The sequence below is a fragment of the Musca vetustissima genome, unplaced genomic scaffold (genome assembly GCF_032173495.1).
Source record: "Musca vetustissima isolate MV318-11 ecotype Yass unplaced genomic scaffold, APGP_CSIRO_Mvet_v1 utg13454, whole genome shotgun sequence".
Taxonomy (NCBI): domain Eukaryota; kingdom Metazoa; phylum Arthropoda; class Insecta; order Diptera; family Muscidae; genus Musca; species Musca vetustissima.
In genome coordinates, this window is record NW_026877931.1 from 109,014 (window position 1) to 129,649 (window position 20,636).

The 20,636-nt window shown below is 33.8% G+C and overlaps 5 protein-coding genes across 6 annotated transcripts in view; 1 reads left to right on the forward strand and 4 right to left on the reverse strand.

Moving 5' to 3' along the window:
* Positions 1–700: 700 nt before the first annotated feature.
* LOC133322643 (exportin-6-A) lies at positions 701–9,104 on the reverse strand. Its single transcript, XM_061531607.1, has 11 exons — positions 9,052–9,104; positions 8,459–8,979; positions 7,067–7,219; positions 6,614–6,996; positions 6,345–6,538; positions 5,113–5,528; positions 4,502–5,057; positions 4,237–4,406; positions 3,962–4,171; positions 3,468–3,885; positions 701–779 (listed from the first exon to the last, which is right to left on the reverse strand). Exons 1-11 carry the CDS (start codon positions 9,052–9,054, stop codon positions 705–707), a joined length of 3,099 nt encoding a protein of 1,032 aa, XP_061387591.1. The 5' UTR covers positions 9,055–9,104; the 3' UTR covers positions 701–704.
* A 3,600-nt stretch (positions 9,105–12,704) lies between these two features.
* LOC133322634 (ubiquitin carboxyl-terminal hydrolase 30 homolog) lies at positions 12,705–15,540 on the reverse strand. Its single transcript, XM_061531598.1, has 6 exons — positions 15,443–15,540; positions 14,614–15,335; positions 14,452–14,541; positions 13,191–13,514; positions 12,894–13,102; positions 12,705–12,817 (listed from the first exon to the last, which is right to left on the reverse strand). The coding sequence occupies exons 1-6, from the start codon at positions 15,528–15,530 to the stop codon at positions 12,706–12,708; spliced, it is 1,545 nt and encodes a 514-aa protein (XP_061387582.1). The 5' UTR covers positions 15,531–15,540; the 3' UTR covers position 12,705.
* An 11-nt stretch (positions 15,541–15,551) lies between these two features.
* LOC133322636 (CTD nuclear envelope phosphatase 1 homolog) overlaps positions 15,552–20,636 on the reverse strand; it is an 85,138-nt gene continuing 80,053 nt past the window's right edge. For both annotated transcript variants that reach the window (XM_061531601.1, XM_061531599.1), the window contains exon 5: positions 15,552–15,588. The gene's annotated coding sequence lies outside the window, so the exon portion shown is untranslated. The remainder of the gene's footprint in view (positions 15,589–20,636) is intronic.
* LOC133322640 (replication factor C subunit 3) lies at positions 17,144–18,283 on the reverse strand. Its single transcript, XM_061531605.1, has 2 exons — positions 18,224–18,283; positions 17,144–18,161 (listed from the first exon to the last, which is right to left on the reverse strand). The coding sequence occupies exons 1-2, from the start codon at positions 18,281–18,283 to the stop codon at positions 17,151–17,153; spliced, it is 1,071 nt and encodes a 356-aa protein (XP_061387589.1). The 3' UTR covers positions 17,144–17,150.
* On the forward strand, positions 19,146–19,907 carry LOC133322641 (exosome complex component CSL4). Its single transcript, XM_061531606.1, has 3 exons — positions 19,146–19,319; positions 19,384–19,632; positions 19,698–19,907. Exons 1-3 carry the CDS (start codon positions 19,146–19,148, stop codon positions 19,905–19,907), a joined length of 633 nt encoding a protein of 210 aa, XP_061387590.1.

A 20,636-nucleotide genomic window follows, 5' to 3' on the forward strand; every position in this document is an offset into this window, starting at 1 on the left:
TTATTTGACAATATTTTTTTATATCTAATTTTTTTTTATCGTTTGTTTTTGAAACGTAGACACTAAACACTACAAATGTTTATGGAGGAAATAAAATAAAAATAATAAAAAGTAAACAAAAAAAAAAGAGAACAGAAAATTTAATCTACATGGTAATTGTTATTTTTTAAACAAATGAAAAAATAAAAAAATTAAAATTTTATAAAAAAAATACTACATCGTTATGTATGATGATGGATGATGATATTGGTTTTTGCCTAATTTTTAAAGAGTTCTTAAAAAATAATTTATATTTAAGTATACAATAATAATAATAATTAATATTTATATAAAAAATGCTACACAATATTTATATATATAAAAAACACTTCACTTCGGCGCATACATACCATCAACGGGTACCCAAAAATGTTGATGTCGCACACACACACAGACACATTCACTCAAACATGATGGGCGATGAAGACATTCGAAATTGTTGAAAATGGGTACACGTTTGGTCTTTTGTTTTTGTTTTTGTTTCTGTTTTCTTTTTTTTTAACTTAAGCTTACTTATAATATGATGATCATTATGTTCTTGTTGCTGTCGCAAATGAGGCGACTCAGATCGACAACAATGTGGATGCGAGTTTATCATATATGTAATCAAGACATCTATCTCTAAAGATATTTAAAAATTTATAGAAAAGCAAAAAACCACTTTTTTATGTTTGCGATAAATGTACACAATGGGCATCTTGTATTAGTTGAGTTAGTTTTTGTGAAAATGTTGGAATGTCCTGTTGAATAGAAAAAATAACAAACACAAGAAATTAGAACAATATATTATATTAAAATAAAATGCTTTATAAAGAAACAAACAAAAAAAGAAAATTTACAAGTTGGTATAAAAAAATAATAAATAATAAGAAATTTGAATAAAAATAAATGTTTTTAAATGATGTGAAATATTAATATAAAATCTGTTTTATTTTATAAGGGCGGGCGGGTTTTCTAAAGAATAAATAATAAATACAAATTTTCAAGGATTTTTAAAAGAATAGTCTTTCAAGGGCTCAACCAGGCGTGAATTTTTAACAAAATATTTTTCAAGGGCCAACTCAGGCGTGGATTTATTAAAGAATATTTTTCAAGGACTACCACAAGGCGTGGTTTTTTAACAAAATATTTTTTCAAGGACTACCACAAGGCGTGGTTTTCTAACAAAATATTTTTTCAAGGGCCAACTGAGTCGTGTATTTATTAAAGAATATTTTTCAAGGGTCAACTCAGGCGTGGATTTATTAAGGAATATTTTTCAAGGGTAACTGTAGCGCGGATTTATTAAACAATTTTTTTCAAGGGCCAACTGTGGCGCGGATTTATTAAAAAACTTTTTCAAGGACTACCACAAGGCTTAGGTAGGGGTTTGGTCATTAAATCAGCTAGTTGATTCTCAGAATGTTGCAATGTTGATATTAAACCTTCCGTGACCTTTTCACGCACGAAGAAATGTTTCAAGTCGATGTGTTTTGTACGCTTATGAAATTCTGAATTCTTTGTCGGACGAATTGCAACGGTATTGTCAATTTTTATCACTGGAATTTCATTGTAATTCCCTATATCCTTTAAAAGTCTTTTAAGCCATATTATTTCTTTTGAATCTTCACTTGCAGCAACAATTTCTGCTTCAGTTGTTGAAGTTGACACGGTTGGTTGCCGTTGACTTATCCAAGATATAGCTCCACTTGCAAAGGTGGCAACAACACCTGTTGTGGATCGTCCAGTGGTTACGCATCCGTCGAAATCAGCATCACTATAACATTCTAATATCTTTGGTCTTTGCTTCTTATAAGCTATTCCAACATCTATGGTACCAGCAATATATCTAAAGACTTGTTTAAGTCTCTGAATATCTCCAGCAGTTTAGTTTTCAAGATACCTTGATAAATAACCAACGCTATATGCCAAATCTGGTCTTGTTCCCAACATTAGATACATGAGAGCACCTACTGCTTGTTAATATGGAAATTCAATTGTTGCTTTTCCTGCTCTTGTATCACATTTGATTGTGTTTTCCATCGGCGTTGAATTATTTCTGAATTAAATCTCTTCAGAATTTCTGCGATATTTTGAATTGATCATCGCTGTTTTTTTATTTCGATACCAAGAAAGTATTATGCGTCATTGCTAACAATTTTGAACTCCGATTTTAAATTCTGAAGAAAATAGCCCAATTCCATTTTGTCCGAAGCAGCAACTAATCGATCATGAACATAGAGAGCAAGGATCAGCTTTTTAGCACATTTCTCCCTAATATATAAACAACTGTCTGCGGATCTGGTTTCAAACCCAAGCTTCATAAGGAAATTTTCCATTCGTTGGATCCAGCATCAGGGTGCTTGCTTCAAGCAGTATAAACATCGTTTTAAAAGGCAAACTCTATTTGTGCCAACATTCTTGCTACTGGATCATCGTAGTATACTCCTTCTTTTTGCTTTAATTCTTTTATAACCAATCTTGCCTTGCATCAATACTGCCATCTGCTTTTGTTTTGACTCGATAAACCCATTTCTCGAATCTTCTTTTGTGAAGATTCGAGAGTACCCAGGTATTGCTTTACATCAATGAATTCATCTATAATTTCATGGGTTGAATCCAATCGTTTCTCTCTCTCTACTTTCAACAGCTTCCGAATAACTTGATGGAAGTTCGATTTGATGTTTTGAAACTATAATAGTTCGATTTCTCAACCTTTTTACATTAATATTATCACATGTGCCATCTAAGGCATCTCTATTACGTTTTCCAGTTTGTATTTCTTCAAAACCTTCAAAATCTTCCATATCAGATGTAGAATCTTGAGCCTGATTTTCACTTTCATTGTCCTGCTGGACCTCATCTTGGGCCTCATCTTTTGAACTGTCGTTTAGACGAATTCGAATTGGTATTTCATCTCCTTGCGTTTGTTGAATATTAGTGGAAATCTTTTAAAATTTCTTGTTCTGATGCCTTTCTAAAACCAAAACCTTCAATTTCTTCTGAAAATATCACATCTCTGGATATTTCTACGGTATTTCGCTCTTTGATGTAGACATGATATCTCTTATCGCCGTCATATCCAACAATATATCCAATTATTGTCTTTCTATCCATCTTCTACCGGCGTTGACTGGGAATATGAATATAGCATTTTTATCCGATTATACGGAGGTTTGTTGTTCATGGCTTATTTCCATACCATACAAGGCTCACAGATTTCATTGTTTTTCTTTACCCTTATTTCCATCTCATTTACTAGTTTCTTCTTAACGTACTGTTTATCTTGGTGTCCCCATCTGTCATGATATAATTACAGCTTCGACTTTTCTATTGAACTTGAAGCACATAGATTTACAGACATCTGATGAAAATCAACTCTATATAAAGTTCCATTTGCCACTCTACCACTTTTTAATAAATAAATTATAAAAAAAAATCTAACTCACCGTTGTTGAACATATTTCATCAATTAATTTCATATTTATTGGTAGACCGGCATTGGCAAAACTTTCACGCATTTTCAATGCATCCACCTGTGACATGGCAAACAGGGCACTTGCCAAAATATCGAAGTGTAACGCCCCCTCACCGGACAGCAAAACATTTATGAGAGCACTTTGAAATGAGGGCAGTAGCTCTTTAAATAATGGTCTCTGATATAAACGCCATTTCTCGTGGACATTTTGCATTGACATTAACACGGTGCGCACAATATTCGGATCATTACCGGTAACCAATATCTGACCATAGGCATTCATTATGGCCATAAAATGTTCTTGCCGTTTGTTATCACTTGACAGATGCATTGTCGAGTTTGATGTTGCATTGTTGCCATAGAAATACTGCCATTTACAGGTGAGGATACTAGAGAAGAGTTAGAGAGAATTTTTAATAATTGGTTTATGAAATTCTCAGTGGGTGGGAAAAGCCTTGAACATACCTATCAAATAAACCATAAACCACACTTGCAATATCCGACGTATCGGCTAGATTATTATCCATCTGAACCATTGGCATTAAGTGTTCAAATGTAAAGTCAAGAATTGATGGCAACATGGCCAATGATGCACTGCCTGGTTGTTGAACAATTAATTGGAACATTTGTAGAATTTTTTCCATAACTGCAACACGACTTACGGTCAATTGTTGTCTGCAAAAAAAAGTAATATAAATAATATTTAAATTACAATTTTTTTTTATTTATTTATTACTCACCTACTGTTAACACTAATAAAAAGTGTTATCATTTCCTTAATAAACTGTGAGCCCAATTGACTTTGTAGAGTACGTAAAACACTTAAACTAAATTCCGCAATAGTAATCGCCAGGGCATTACTACTTTGACCAAATGTATTGTAAATGACTAAAGCTTTTGTTAAGATTGGCTGCAAGACAAAAGAAAAGAAACGAAACAAGAATATTAAATAGAAATGAAATAAGGCTATAAATGTGGGAATAAAATATATGTATCCCTACTCACCTTAAACGTTTGGGCCAACATGTCTTTTGTGGTATTTGGAGAGTCTTTAAAGAATTCAATAACTAAACTAAATGTTACCAATAAACTTAACGATATGGAAGATACTTTTGCCTCGCCCGTTGCCGGTGACACCGAATTCAAATCCAATTCCAGGAAACTCTGTGCAATACAGCTGATATATTCTTTCAGAATTTGACAACGTCTGCTGTAGTCCTGCTGCTGTTCGTGGACATTCTTCCAGGGTAATACTAAATAACTAATTAGACTTATGTAAATATTTGCAATAACTTGACGTGGTAAATGCGATAGACGTGGACCCGATTGCATTAGATTGGCAATTGTCGGTATATCCAATAGGCATTTGGGACGTATCACAGATGATATACAGAGCAACAATTGACTTGCTGCCATATAAATTAATGGCGATGAACCCATTATGGTATTGGGTTGGAAGATATTGCCCAACGATTCGAAAAGTTGTAATAGCATGTGATCCGATTTCAGGGATTGACACAGCGGTAAAATGCTACGTATGGCCATAAGAACTTGAGCATATCTGCAAAAAAAATTAAATTAATAATTAATTTCAAATTTAGATTATAAAAACCTACAAATAATCATAATCAGTCTGAAATGTTGAACGATCAACATCGATGGCATTTAATTTGTTGCTGGTAAAAAATTTCAATGTTGTCAAGAGATTATCGGCTAATATATTTAAATGGCAGTTAACTTCGGAGGCGGCATCAGTTGCGGCATTCAAATCCAGTAATGGTGCTATTCTTACCACAGCCTGACACACCGTGGCAAAGTCTTTCAAATGTTCGGCGAATAATTGAGATCGTAGCTTACGCATTACTTCAAATGTTTTGCCACAATCGATATCATTTTCAATGGATTGCAGTTGTATGTGTGGTCGGGACCAATGGCTAAATACTTGAGCGAATACAGCATTGGGTCGTGACTCCGCCACCAAGGCAATACATTCAATACATTGGGTTAGATATTGCTGCCATTCGGTTTGAGTCTGAAAATAGAGAGGGGGGAAATAAGATAAAAAAAAAAGGGATTAAAAAAATATAAGCTTTGTTAAAAATTCACGCCTTGCTAGTTCATGAAAAAATAATTTGTAAAAAATCTACGCCCCTTTTGGGTTCCTAAAAAAATATTCTTCTAAAAATGAAAAATCTTTGAAATATCCCCAACTGTTGTTGCTTGAAAAAATATTTTTTTAAGTCCACGCCTTGCTGAGTTCTTGAAAACATATTTTTTTAAATCCAAGCCTTGCTGAGTTTTTAAAATTTTTTTTTTTTTAAGTCCACGCTTTGCTGAGTGCTTGAAAGCATATTTCTTCAAGTCCACGTCTTACTGAGTTTTTGAAAAAAAAAATTAAGTCCACGCTTTGCTGAGTGCTTGAAAAAATATTTTTTTTAAGACCGCGCCTTGCTGAGTGCTTGAAAACTTATTTCTTTAAGTCCAGGCCTTACTGAGTTTTTGAAAAAAAAAAAATTTTTAAGTCCACGCCTTGTTGAGTCCTTAAAAATTATCTTTTTTAAGTCCACGCCTTGTTGAGTCCTTAAAAATGATCTTTTTTAAGTCCACGCCTAGTTGAGTCCTTAAAAATGATCTTTTTTAAATCCACCCCTTGTTGAGTCCTTGAAAAAATATATATTTTTAAAAATCCACGCCTTTTTGAGTCCTTGAAAAAGTAGAATTTTAAAAATGCACGACTAAATAGCTCTGAGAAAGATTGTTTTAAAAAAGCCACCCCTAAGGACCCTTTAAATTATTATTTCTCCATTGTTTTAATTTAAAATTTTTAATATATAATAATAATACTTACATTATCCTCCATTAGCTCATTGTCAAGCAATTCCAGTTCAGTCTTGTTATATTCAAACTGTGTGCGACGCATTATTTCACCCACCAATTGATGTATTATATCATTGTAACGATTCAATTTTGCATTCATACTCAAGCCCTTAATGATGGGTGTCCAAATCTCCAATTTTTCCGTGAAATCATAGGCTCCGTTTTCTGTAACACAAAACATACAAAAAAAGCACAGAATTAATATTATTAAAATAATAAAACTAATGTCCTAACACTCACCACATATCGTACAAGTATATAGGGCCTTTAAAAACACCTCCAATACCGTTGATTCTTGTAACATTTTTTGCCAATACTTAACCGCATAGAGACGCAGTAATTCACGAAATTTATCAATATACATTTCACTTTGCTGTTTAGAGGTATTATGCTGTTCCAAGAGGACATTAACACCATTCATTAGTGTCAGACTGCAGGGTAATGTCTTTTGTAAATACAACAGCTCGTTAAGAACCGACAGACCGGCCAATGACAAGTCTTGATGTGCTGAACGCCATTGTGATATATCCAATATGGACATAAGAAAATATTCAGATATTAAATCAGTTCGTATCCATGATACTAAATGTTGGATACACGTTAGCAGTTCTAACACAGAGGAACTACAGAGAACAAAAATACACATATTATTTTATTTAAATGTTACGAGATTAAAGTTTGATTTACATTTACCTTAATTGATTGTCATTTGGCAGCGTTGCTATTAAACTATAATCCATGAGAGTATTTGATATGGAATGAATGTCTTTGCCATTAATATGACACACAGCTATTAGTAAATATTTTGTTAATAAATCCATTATTTCAGGCATACACATGGAAATGCTACAATAGGAGGGAGGCAGGGCGAAACAAGACATGAAAAAAAGTAGAGAAGGTATTACAATCACATTTTATCGTAAATAGAAGAATTTAAATCCATTTATATTTTTTATCGTATTTCCACACTTTTTTAAGTTATGAAAAACAAAATATTATACGAAAATGAGTCACTGAAAACTGCCCTGACTGTATCATTCACGTTGTATAGGCCACGTTTTCACGGGACTTTAGAAAAAAATCTAAGCTATTAATAAATCCACGCCTTGTTGAGTCCTTGAATAAATATTCTTTAAAAAAATCTAATCCTTGTAGAGTCCTTGAAAAAACTTCCTTTAAAAAATCTAAGCCTTGTAGAATCCTTGAAAAAAACTTCCTTTAAAAAATCTACGCATTATAGAGTCATTGAAAAAAATTTTCTTTTAAATAATCTACGACTTGTTGAGTCCTTGAACAAAAAATGTTCTTTAAAATAATCTACGCCTTGTTGAGTCCTTGCAAAAAATATTCTTTTAAAAATCTACGCCTTGTAGAGTCCTTGAAGAAAAATTTCCTTTAAAAAATCTACGCCTTGTAGAGTCCTTGAAAAAAAATCTTTTAAAAAATCTACGCCTTGTAGAGTCCTTGAAAAAAATGTATTTCTTTAAATCTATGACTTGTTGAGTCCTTGAAAAAAATTTCCTTTAAAAAATATACGCCTTGTAGAGTATTTGAAAAAATATTCTTTAATAAATTCACGTCTTGTTGAGTCCTTGAAATAATATTCTTTAAAAAAACAACGCCTTATTGAGTCCTTGAACAAAAAATGTTCTTTAAAAAAATCTACGTCTTGTTGAGTCCTTGCAAAAAATATTCTTTTAAAAATCTACGCCTCAGGGTCCATTCAAAAATATTCTTTAAAAAAAATTACGCCCTGCTGAGTCCTTGAAAAAATGTTCTCTAAAAAATCTCCGACTTCCTGATCCATTAAAACATGTGGCTGTAGTTTGGCATTGTGTGACCTTCGAACCGGCTGAACTTAAAAAAGTTCTCACTTATAATTATATTTTTTCCCCTAACTAGGAGCTATTTTTTCATAAACGTACAACAAATACACAATGTCGGGATACACATAAGATTGGTGGCAGCCACACACATTAAAAACATATCGAATGGATCTTAAAATAAATTCAGTCAAACTCCCATACAAACAAACAAAAATAAAAACAACAACTCACTATCATTTTTTCACTCTCTATTACTCACCAGGAATGAAAATATTGTTTTCGATCAGTACTAACATCTTCACGATTACTAACCACCTCCTCAGATGTGGTACGCAATAGGCACAGGCCTAAAACAAAATTCGATTTGATCAAAGTGATACAGTGGGCAATATAATTCGGATCTTCATCGGGAAATTCACGTTTTCCCATGTGAGCGATTAGCTGAGCATAGGTGTCACGTTGTCGTTTCACTGTGGACACCGGCGATAAACCGATATAGGTACGCCATAGAGTCTCACGGATTGCCAGACGATCAGAACTGCCCAGCTGCATCCATCGACGCGTTATCGAATGTTCCAATGTTGAGGTGCAGAAAAACCATAGAAATTGATTTTGTTCAAATGTGCCGGCATTACTGATCACACTCAGACATGTCTTCCAGGCATCGGATTGATTTTTAAAGGCGATTAAATCGGATTCTATTTCTCGTTTGCGATTATTAGGTGTGGCCGGGGCATAGAATTCATGTAACAATGAATCCACCAAAACTAGGGGGGAGGACTGTAATGAGAAAACAGAAAAGGAAAAATATTTGTAATTCCATTTTTGTTTTCAATTTCAAAATCGATTTACCATTTTTGGACTCCCAAGGAAATTTCAATTTGTGTTGTCTTTTTTTTGTATTTCGTAGTTTGTTTTCTATTTTATGGCCACCACAATCTACCAAGTTTTGTGTTTTTTTCTGTTGGAGACACAGACAGCCACTCACTAGCAATTGTCCCCGTCGTCGTCTTTGTCGCCTTTAATAATAGTCGTGTGGGTTTGGCTGCTTACTGTATAAAAGGGTTTCTTTATTTTTTTTTCAGTTAGGAGTAATTTGTTGTTATTTTTATATCAACAGTCTATTGGCCATTTAGATTATATCTTTACGGTATTTTATTTATTTTGTTAATTATTTATTTGGCTTCTACAACGTAAATCTCGTAAAAAATCTCCTGCTGAAATTCTTATTCGCAATTTAGGGATAAGTAAATCGACTTTCGATCAATCGATTAATCGACTTTTTGTATTGAAATACTCTCAATTGTTAGGGATGGGACAAATTTCTTGGTTATGCAGACAGTGATTCAAATATATATACAAAAGACGGTGTTCGCTCAGAAAATTTTGTATGGGGAACTAAGTAATTATTTCATAATTAAGGGTCGAACAACGAATGAGAGAGGAAACAAAGCTCGTCTGTACATGGCATTAATTCGCAAATCTAAGAACCTGGCCATACTGATTTGTTTTTGTAACGGCGTCACGTAATGTAACGCGCCAATAACAGCACATCTCATTGCAATTAGACGGCGTTCATGTTTCAAGCAGTGTTCGCAAAAAAACGGTACACTATCGTAGTGTACCGTACCAGGAACACAAACACTAAAAAATTTTTAGCGTTAGTGTTCCGGTACACAAACATTAAAAAATATTTTAGTGTTACTGTTCCGGAGCACAACGAAATTCGTAGTGTACCGCGGTCGGAGCACTAAAAATCGTAGTGTACCGCTGTCGGAACACTAAAAAACCGTAGTGTACCGCGGTCGGAACACTAAAAATCGTAGTGTTCCACTGGCCGGAACACTAAAAATCGTAGTGTTCCATTTGGCGGAACACTAAAAATCGTAGTGTTCCACTTGGCGGAACACTTAAAATCGTAGTGTTCCATTTATCGGAACACAAAAAGATGTATTAATTATATTTTATTTTTTGTATGAATACAATTTATATATTTTTTTAATAGATTTAATAAATAGAAAACTTGTTAAATTTGTATTTGTTTATATTTTATTAAAAATTAGTAATATTTTATTAGCATCTACAGTTTAAAATAATAAATATTTTATAACTAAAAAAGGTCGTCGAGTGAAAATTCAATCTGATGCCAACTCGCAACTGAAAATACCATTGGATTACATTTTCGCTGATAATCGATTGCGCTGATCGGAAAAATGTATTGCATAAGACTACCTGTGCAAAAAGCATAAAGAATATGTGGTTTTGTAAGATTTATCCCAAAATCATAAAATTTTTTTTTTCATACCCGCGTAATTTGTACACTTCTTTTAATGAATAAGCAGGTAATAATTATGTTGATTGTGTGACAATCACCAAATTTTGAATATTTTTGCTAAAATTTCCTAAAAGTATGAATCATAGATGGATGCAGGTATAATTGTTTTAAGAAAAAAATTTTCGTACTAGCATTTTACAAGGAGATCTCCCAATATTATGGAAAATATGTTCGTTGTGTAAATTAATGAAAATGTTATCCTAAGCTGTATAATTTTGTCACAAAAACTGGCCAAAATACCTATTTCAAATGGACATTTTCACTTTTTTAATTGCAAGTAAACTTATATTCAGTATTATTTTTTTTTATTATTTGATCTCATTTTACCTCAAAAAAAAAAAAAAAACAGACGTGGAACGCTACGATTTGTATTGTTCCGACCAGTGGAACACTACGATTTTTAGTGTTCCGGCAAGTGGAACACTAAGATTTATAGTGTTCCGATAAGCGGAACACTAACATTTTTAGTGTTCCGTCCAGAGGAACACAACGATTTTTAATGTACCGCAGTCGGTACACTAAGATTTTTAGTGTACCGCTGTCGGTACACTACGATTTTTTAGTGTACCGCAGCAGGTACGCTAAGATTTTCGTTGTGCTCCGGAACAGTAACGCTAAAAATATTTTTAGTGTTTGTGTACCGGTACAGTACGTTATTTTAGTGTACCTATCCACCTTGGTACGGTACAGAACACTATGGAACGGTACCATAATGTTTATTTTCGAACGCTGGTTTCAAGTGCAGCAATAACGGTATCATTCTTGGGGTTGCACACATATCTGGCGTTTAGCGTTTTTATAGCAGACGGCGTCAAATGTTATCATTGAAAAGGGACACAAAAAAATTAAGGGGACCCCCCATTATTGGTTTAAAAAAAACGATTTTTTTATTTATATTTAATATGAACCATGGTACAATAATTGGCTGATTGGCTTTTACGTTGATTTTGATCTATTGCCATCTAATTTTGGCATATTTACATGATTTGCGATTTTGAAATGTTTCTCTTTTACTAGCTTTACTATTAAAAAGTACTAGAACAGACCATATATTTTCCACACTTTTGACCTTAAACTTGAAAAAACTGCTGACATCCGCTTGCTGTGTGACCTTATGTAGCTTGTTTGGGATAAGGCATATTAATAAATTCATCCGGAAGACTAGTTGACTAGTTAATTCACAATAATGAATTTTGACAGTAAACTTGAGAGACAGCTGATATCCAGATATTCTCTCTTGCTGGCCTTATTAATAGACATTTGCAGATGACTTTCGCTAGCTGGGTCTCCTTATTAATAGATCTTGGACAAGGCCTTTAAATAAGGTCGTCTAGGGAGACCAGCTAGATATCAACTGCCTCTTAAGTTTGATTTCAAAATCCATTATTGTGAATTGACTTTCATTGTTCAAACGTAAACGAAAGCCAAATTTTTGACATTAGACTTGAGAAAAACAGCTGATTTTCGCCTTATTAATAGATCTGGCAACTGACTTTCGCTCCTGTTAACCAGGATTGCAACTTGTAACATTAACCAAAATTATATATGGGTACTGTAAAAAGCTTACCGACTGCATCTGCAAGCATCTAGAACCATTATTAGAACATTACACTTTCAATTAGTTTTATATTTTTTTATATTTATGTATATATAATATTAATCTGGGAAATATTTGTTGCTTATTGGAAAAAAAACTTGTTGTTTTGTAATATTAAATGACATATAATAAATACTACGAGCTTAGTGTTAGAACGAGCTGTAATTCATTATTATTATTATTTATTCCTTTATATAAATACGGCATCTGTGAAATTCCTAGACAAACACTCCTTCTCTCTCTCTCTCTCTCTCTCTCTCTCTCTCTTTATTTTGCCATCAACAATTCAAGTGTTTCCCGTGGGGGTTGGGGCGGGGGCGAAATGTTCATTTTTTATGTTTTTGTAACATTGAAATACAAAAAAATATTTATATATAAATTCATTGTTGAATAAGAGGAGATTGGGCGAAAATGCAATATATCTTGTTTTGAATATTTTTTTTGTTCTGGGTGTTTACATTTTTAAACATGATGTAAGCCTTTAAATTAGAAAGTCGTATGATAGTAAAAAAGTAGTGTAGTAGTAGAAACAATTTTAGGCATGAGATCCACAGTTAAAACATGCGGGGTTTATTTATCGCAGTGGTCTTTGGGGACTACGATCATAAAATATCAAATAGGCTGGTACACTTAAAACTTCATCAATGGATACTTCACGGACCACAGTGTCGGATGTATAAAACCATCTAGAAAAATAACAAAAGAAATATAAATACAAATACACAATGTTGTAAAGTGTTGTCCTGGGCCGGAAATATTTACCTATGACTATTACGCAATGCTCCCCTCCGGTATGTAACAAAATGTCCAGAATGGGCTTCACCCGAATGAACCACAACAGCCAGCAAACGATAGAGATTACGGGGAAACATTGTACCAAATGGTGTGCCATATGAATCATTGACATTACCCATATTCATGGGTAGACTAGAAGAGAATAATGACATAGTTGAACCCCAGGGGGTGCCGGCCTAAACAAACAAAAACAAATTATAAAAATTTGTTTAATTTTATTTTAAAGCAAAGAAAAAAAAACATGCTTTTGATTCGATAACTAACCTGACTATTGAGATGAGGCTGCACAAAACTATATGGTGCCATGGATAAACTTTCAGGAAAATGTACATAATCCTGTCGTTTACATGCTTGCCCGGTGGGCATCCAAACGGTACGAGCTATGTGTATGCACAGGCATGCTGGTAATTTTGCAAATGTCAATGATTTGGTGTGTGTTGTGGTCTCATTACATGATTCGCATTTGACACCGGTGACATCCTCGGAAGTGATATAGTCACTAAGTAAATGACCCAAACTAAGTCCGGATCGTCGTTGTTGTGGTAGATTTAACGATATACTATCGAATTTATCATAACGTACTGCAGACTACAAAAGGAAGGAAGAGGGAAAAAGTTAATGGTGATGAATTTGCGAAGAAAATTTCAATATGAATAAAAATTCAGCCTGGCTGAATATGATTTACTATCGAAAACCCGTTATTTTGATTTGCTGAATATTACTTTCAGAAGAAAAACATTTATTTAGCCTGGCTGAATATGATTTTCTAAAGAAAAAAATTTGTTAACCTGGCTGACCAGGATTTTCTAAAGAAAAACATTTTGTTATAGTGGCTTAATATGTTTTTTTCTTTTCTATAGCAAAATGTTTATTTTGCCTTGCTGAATATGATATGATGATATAATATCGAATAAAAACATTTGGCCTTGCTGAATATGGTTTTCTGAAGAAAAATGTTTATTTAGCCCGGCTGAATATGATTTTCTGAAGAAAAATATTTATTTAGCCTTGCTGAATATAATTTTCTAAAGAAAACATTTTGTTAAAATGGCTGACCAGGATTTTCTGAAGAAAAACATTTTGTTATAGTGGCTGAATATGTTTTTCTATAGGAAAATGTCTATTTTGCCGTGCTGAATATGATTTTCTATAGAAAAACATTTATTTGGGCTTGCTGAATATGATTTTCTATCTTCATTTTAGTTAAATATGATTTTCTATAGAAAAATGTTTAACTCAGCATGGCTGAATATTTTCTAGATAAAGTTATAAAACATTTTTTATTATTTCTATCTACTCAGTATTTCGTCCAACGCAAAAAAAAAACAAAAAAATTATTTTTGTTTTTGTTATGCGATTTTGTACTGAAAAAATATATACTTGCGGTTATTGATTTATTTTTAATTAACTGAGTCATTCAAACTAGGCTTCAATTAAATAATAATAAAAATATCTGCAATTTACCCGCTACGTGTATTGACATAAATATTAAAACAAATTATAGAAAATATCCGTTCGAACTTACCTTATATCCACAGCCATTACAAACAATTTGTGTTCCCATGGCACCTTTGAAAGGATGTTGCACTTGTGTTGGCATTTGATCCGACCATATCTATACACACACACACACAATTAAACAAGAATTAAAAAAAAACTAATTTTATTTAAAAGTTTTCCTACTCACCGAAACTTTTCCCGGTCCTCTTGTCAGCCTCTCCAATGAACGACACGATCCGGAATTTCTTTTATTTAGATTATCGCGTGAACGACTTGCACGACCATTACCCATCATTATTGGTGCAGCAGGTTTAACAAAATCTACTTCCATCATCTCAGTTGGTGTGGATGACATGGGCATTTGTTCCAAGTCCCGTTCACATATTGACGACGGTGAGTCTGGAGTATGGGCTTCTGAACGAACCATACGTGATAGACCGGTGGATTCATCATAATCAGCATTCAGAAAATCACTTAACATGGCACTTGATGGTCGATTGGGTGCATCACCCCGACCATCTTCGGGCAAAGCATCCGACAATGAACCAACTTGTTTGGGTCGATGTGCTTCTTCTTCCAACGTCGAAAGCATAACGTGAAACAATTCATGAGCATCATGTTCCTCCTGTGGTATAACCCAACCGAGGGCGTTAAGGGCACGCAACACGGCACCCGGCGAATAGGGATCTCCACGCAATGTGGTGTGGGTACCATTAATTACCTCCAAAGTGTTCAACAGCGAACTTATCAGACTCTTTTTATCCGGTGATGCATTATTATACAATTGCAGCCAAGCAATAAACTGTGGGCATGCGGCAAAGGCCTGCAGAAGGGTATTTAAAAAACATGTCTGGCCAAAATTGTGCAGGCCAGCAATTTGACCACGTCGTTGACGTAAACGTGAGGATCCTTAAATGACAAACACACACACACACACACACAAAAAAGAACTCATCACATTAGGGGAGGTCTCCAGAAGAAAGAAAGGAAAAAAATACCCCCATTCTAGTACTCACCCGAACCACTGGGTCCCCAAAAAACAAATGCTCCAACAACAGCAGCGACCGTAACGCCAGCTGCCATTAAAATTTTATCGCTTTCCATGTCAAAGTCTAATTTTCCGAATTTATTTTTTTTATCACAATTAAGTCAGCTTCTTAATCTTTTTCATGTTTTGTCCCCCAAAGGAAAAAATGCGAGTTTTGCCTGGCGTTCATCCAGAGAGGAAATATAAAATAGATACCGAAGAAGAAGAACAGCTGTTCTGAACAGCAGCAGCAGGGTTGTCGTTGTCTGAAATGTCATGGTAACTTTTAATAAAGCGTGTGGCAGGTGGCAAAAGTGTGTGGTGTTCAGGGAATTTAAATCGAAAATATCAAGGTCTATATAATAGGTTATCCAGTAAGGACAGCTGATATCTACATATTTTGTCTAACTATGTTGTTTCGATTTGAATTTCAATAAAAAACACACTTACGCTTACAAAAATGCCGAAACGGTTTTTTATTCAAGCAAAAATTTGTTAAAATATGAAAATTATATATTTCAAATCTTAGAAAAATCAAATCAAATTGTTTACGAAAAATTGGTGTGGTGACCAATTCGGGTTGTGCGTGCTTTAATATTTGGAAAATATAAGGATTTTCGCTCCAACTACAAAATTGGACAAAAAATATAGGTGTAAAGTTGTAATTTTGAATGGATTAGCCCTTTGGACCCAGGTAGCGAAAGTCAACTGTTTTATTTTATCAAAACTAAATCAACATTTGGACTTTGTTTACGTTTTCATAATGGAAATTAGTTCACAATAATGAATTTTGACAGAAAACTTAAGAAACAGCTGATATCCAGCTGGTCTCCCTAAATGACCGAAGTGATTATATCAAGATCTATTAATAAGGTCACCCAACTGGCGATGGCAAATGTCAAAAATGTGGACATTATTTACATTTTCATACTGGAAGTCAATCGTAATAATGGGTTTTGAAAGCAAACTTGGGAGTCTGCTGATGTCCAGCTGATCTCTCTGAATGACCTTATTAATAGACCTTGACGCAAAAAACGTCCTAATTTCTTACATTAGACTTGAGAAAAAACAGCTTGCTGGGTAACCAGTATGAATTTGGGTTCTCACAACTCCGCATCAAAAACTAATATTTGAAGCTAGTTTCAGGGTAGCCTCTATATAACGGTAACCCCCAATATTCGGTATTTTGGACACATTTTCAACCGAATTGGCAGCAAATTGGTATTTTGTATTCTTTTTCTTTTTCGGGTTCAAATTTCAATACCAAAAATATTGGTATTGACCCATGTTTCAGGGTAGGCACCCCCAGTAATCAGTGTTTTGGATACATTTTTCAACCATATTAGCTGTAATATGGTATTCTTATTGGGTGTCAAATATCATTACCGAAAATTATCAATACCGATAATTCTTTGGTATAGTTCCATATAATGGTAGCCCCACTAATATTTAGTGTATTGAAAATTTAAAAAATATTTTTCTTGCGTCTTTCAAGGATCTATCATAACATGAGATTTCTTCTAGGAGCCACCACCATTATTTTAAATATTTTTAAAGTCAACCTCGAGGTGCAGGGTATAGAAAGTTCGGCCGGCCATGCATAACATAATTTTTACTTTTTTTCATTTTACCTTTATTTAATACAAATACAAATAACTTAAACAAATTACCTTATACTACGAGGCATTTCTTTTTTTTTAGAAATCATCCATCATCATTGAATCGGCAATAAATTTCTTATAGATATTCATAAATTGGGCCACAAATGCTTCCAAATGGAATATGTGTTTGGCACCATTCTGCATACGATGTTCGTATAGCGTGGCATATTCCAATGTTTTGGCCTTAATCGACATGTCACAGTTCTTAACGAGTTCCTTAACCAAACCCTGAAATATGACATCGGGAGGAACACCCTGAGCCAGCAGTTCATAGAGACGATCACGAACCTTTTCCAATTTAGCTGGTGATTGTTCGGTTAATATTTGATTGGCAGTTTCACGTAGAAAAACTTGCCAATCTAGTTCTACAATATCCTGTTGGGCTGTAAACGGGTACTGTTGTACTTTACATGCTTCCAGCATTAAAATGGCTCGACGTAAATTCCTTTCCGATTTATCGATTATGCGCGTGGCCAACTCCAGGGGTAAAGCAATATTTTCTCTTTTACTAACGGCCTGTAGAACACTGGTCATTTCAGAGGGAGTGGGCGCGGCCACACGTATGCCTAAGCACCTGGACCGAATGGCGGGTATAACGCGTGATGTGGAATTAACCGACAATATAATACGACATGTGGCCACATATTTCTCCATAGTACGACGCAAGGCGTGTTGTGCATCCTTGGTAAGTTCATCAACTTCGGATAGAACAATAACTTTAAAATCCCTTTGTCCATTCGGATCGATTTGATGTGTTTGAGCAACTTGTTTAATTAGATCGATAACAACAACACGATCATATATGCCAGCATCCGAGGGATTCACCTCCAAATGATAATTTGAACCGACTGTCATGATTTCGATTTTACGATTCGATGGTGTCGTGAATGTCATGGTTTCATTGCGTAGTCTTTCGACGCCCGGACCATACAATTCCCGCAGTAGACACATGATGCGTGTTTTCTTACCGGCACCGGATGGTCCATAAAACATAAGATGGGGGAAATCACCTTGTTGGCAGAGGTTTTTCAGGTTCTCAGCTTGTTCCTGAAATGCACATACATGTTTAATTTAGATGTAGCAAGGAAATTTATTAATTTGGATCTTACCTTATGATAGTCCAGCTTCATAAGTTCCCTTGGACGATGTTTGTCTACCCACAGAGCCATGTTTGTATGGGGAGAAGTGTTTTTTTATTTATTCAAAAGAAATCAATTTAGAGGAATTTGCACACAAAAATTGGCATGTAAACAATATTTGGCGCAAAACGTAACTTAATGGCCAGGGTTGCCGTGGTGCTTGAAAATATTGTCAATTGTAGGTAATACATTTCAAACAGATTAACAGAGTTTGTCGTCTAACGCCGAACTAAATACCAATATCAAACGCTCTCAGTGGAAACGAAAACCAGGGAATCCAGCTGGATATCAGCTGGCTTTCAAGTTTGCTGTCAAAATCCATTATTGTGAATTGACTTCCATTATGAAAACGTAAACAATGTCAAAGACATTTTACTTGAGAAAAAAATATTTTTTCAAGCCGTGGATTTTTTAAAAATATTTTTTCAAGGCATGGATTTTTTAAAAATATTTTTCAAGTCATGAAATTTTTAAAAATATATGTTCAAGGCATGGATTTTTTAAAAATGTTTTTTTTTTTCAAGGCATGGATTTTTTAAAAATATTTTTCAAGGCATCGGTTTTTTAAAAATATTTTTTTAAAGCATTGATTTTTTAAAAATTATTTTTAAAAGCATGGATTTTTTAAAAATATTTTTTCAAGCCATGGATTTAAAAAAAAATTCAGCGAAGTCCAATATTAAGTCCAAAATGTTGACATTTGACTAGAGAAAAATAACAGCTGGCTTTCGCGCTTTCTTGGCAATGAAGTAGAAAAATAATAATAACAAAACACGGCAACCCTGTCCTCTCAAAAAATCATCATCTGTTTATTATTTACATTGAATAATTCACGTTTTTTTGTGTTAAAACAAAAACATACAAATAGTAAAAAAAAATATTTTCCTAAAAGATGACAACTGCTAGTGGAAAAAGCCAAAGGAAACACTCCAAATTGATATGTCTGCCCGGCCAGCGTCTTTGTCTATCCGATGAGAATACAATATCTGGCCAAGGAACATATGAACGGATGGGCTATATTTATGCCACACTGGCCGGCACGGTGCACATCAACGAAAAGGATAATGTAAGTTACAACAAGATTTAAATCCTATTTCCCATTTAATGGAAATCCCCCGCTGTATTTCCAGTGTAAATTCATTGAAGTTCAATGTGCTGGAAGTCAAACAATTGTACCCGTGGCCGGTGACATTGTAACGGCACGCGTTCTCCAAGTCAATCAACGTGCTGCCAAATGTTCAATTCTGTGTATAGGTGAACATGTTTTGGAACAAAATTATCGTGCTATTTTACGCAAAGAGGATGTTCGTGCCACGGAAAAGGATCGTGTTGAAATGTATAAATCATTTCGTCCGGGTGATGTTATTTTAGCCAGAGTGGTAGGTTTTTGTAAAATAAAAAAAAAAATAAAATCTGTAATGTTTGGTATTTTCTTTTTTCTTAGCTACCACAAACCGAATTGTCTTGCTATCAACTGAGTACAGCTGAAAATGAATTGGGTGTTGTCATAGCCATATCCAGTGAAAGTGGTCCAAATGGTCCACCAATGGTACCCATTAGCTGGACCGAAATGCAATGTCCAAACACCTTGGTGAAGGAACCGCGAAAAGTTGCAAAAATTGTACCAGCCAGTGCTGTGAAAACAGAGAATTGAAATATTAATACAAATATTTAGATATATATAGAAATGTGTAATTTTAGGTATTAATTTTTTTATAAACGAAAAAAGAAGGTCATGACTAAAATAAATAAAAAAAGAAAAAACATTCAAGATTATGGTATTTATTATTGAGACATTTAAAACGAACGAGACAAAAGGCAAAATTACAGCTACTTCAGTTAAAAATAATGGAGCGATATTGACAATTTTCTGCGGACGTTTTTTTTTTATCAAAATCATGAATAGCCAAATTACTTCCATTTCGGTTGCAATATAAGGATTGTGGAAATATTCATATGAGACTGAAATTCTCAAAATACCGAAAATGGGTAGAATTTTTATATGGGTGGTATACCTCTTGAAATCTTATTGGTAAAAAATCCATCTCTTTAATTCGTATTTGTAAAAAATCTACCTCTTGAAATCTTATTTGTAAAAAATCCACCTCTTGAAATGTTATTTAAAAAAATCCACGCCTGAAAAAATATTTTAAAAAAAATCTACGGCTTGAAAAAATATTTTTTTAAAAATCTACGCCTTGAAAAAAATATTCTTTTAAAAATCCCCGCCCCTTGTTGAGTCCTCGAAAAAAATTGAAAAAAATATTCTTTTTAAAATATAAAAATATTCTTTTAAATTTTTCTTCTTCTTTTTGAAAACACAATAAAAAATATTTTTTGTTTTGTATTTTATTATAACCATATATATATATATATATTTGAA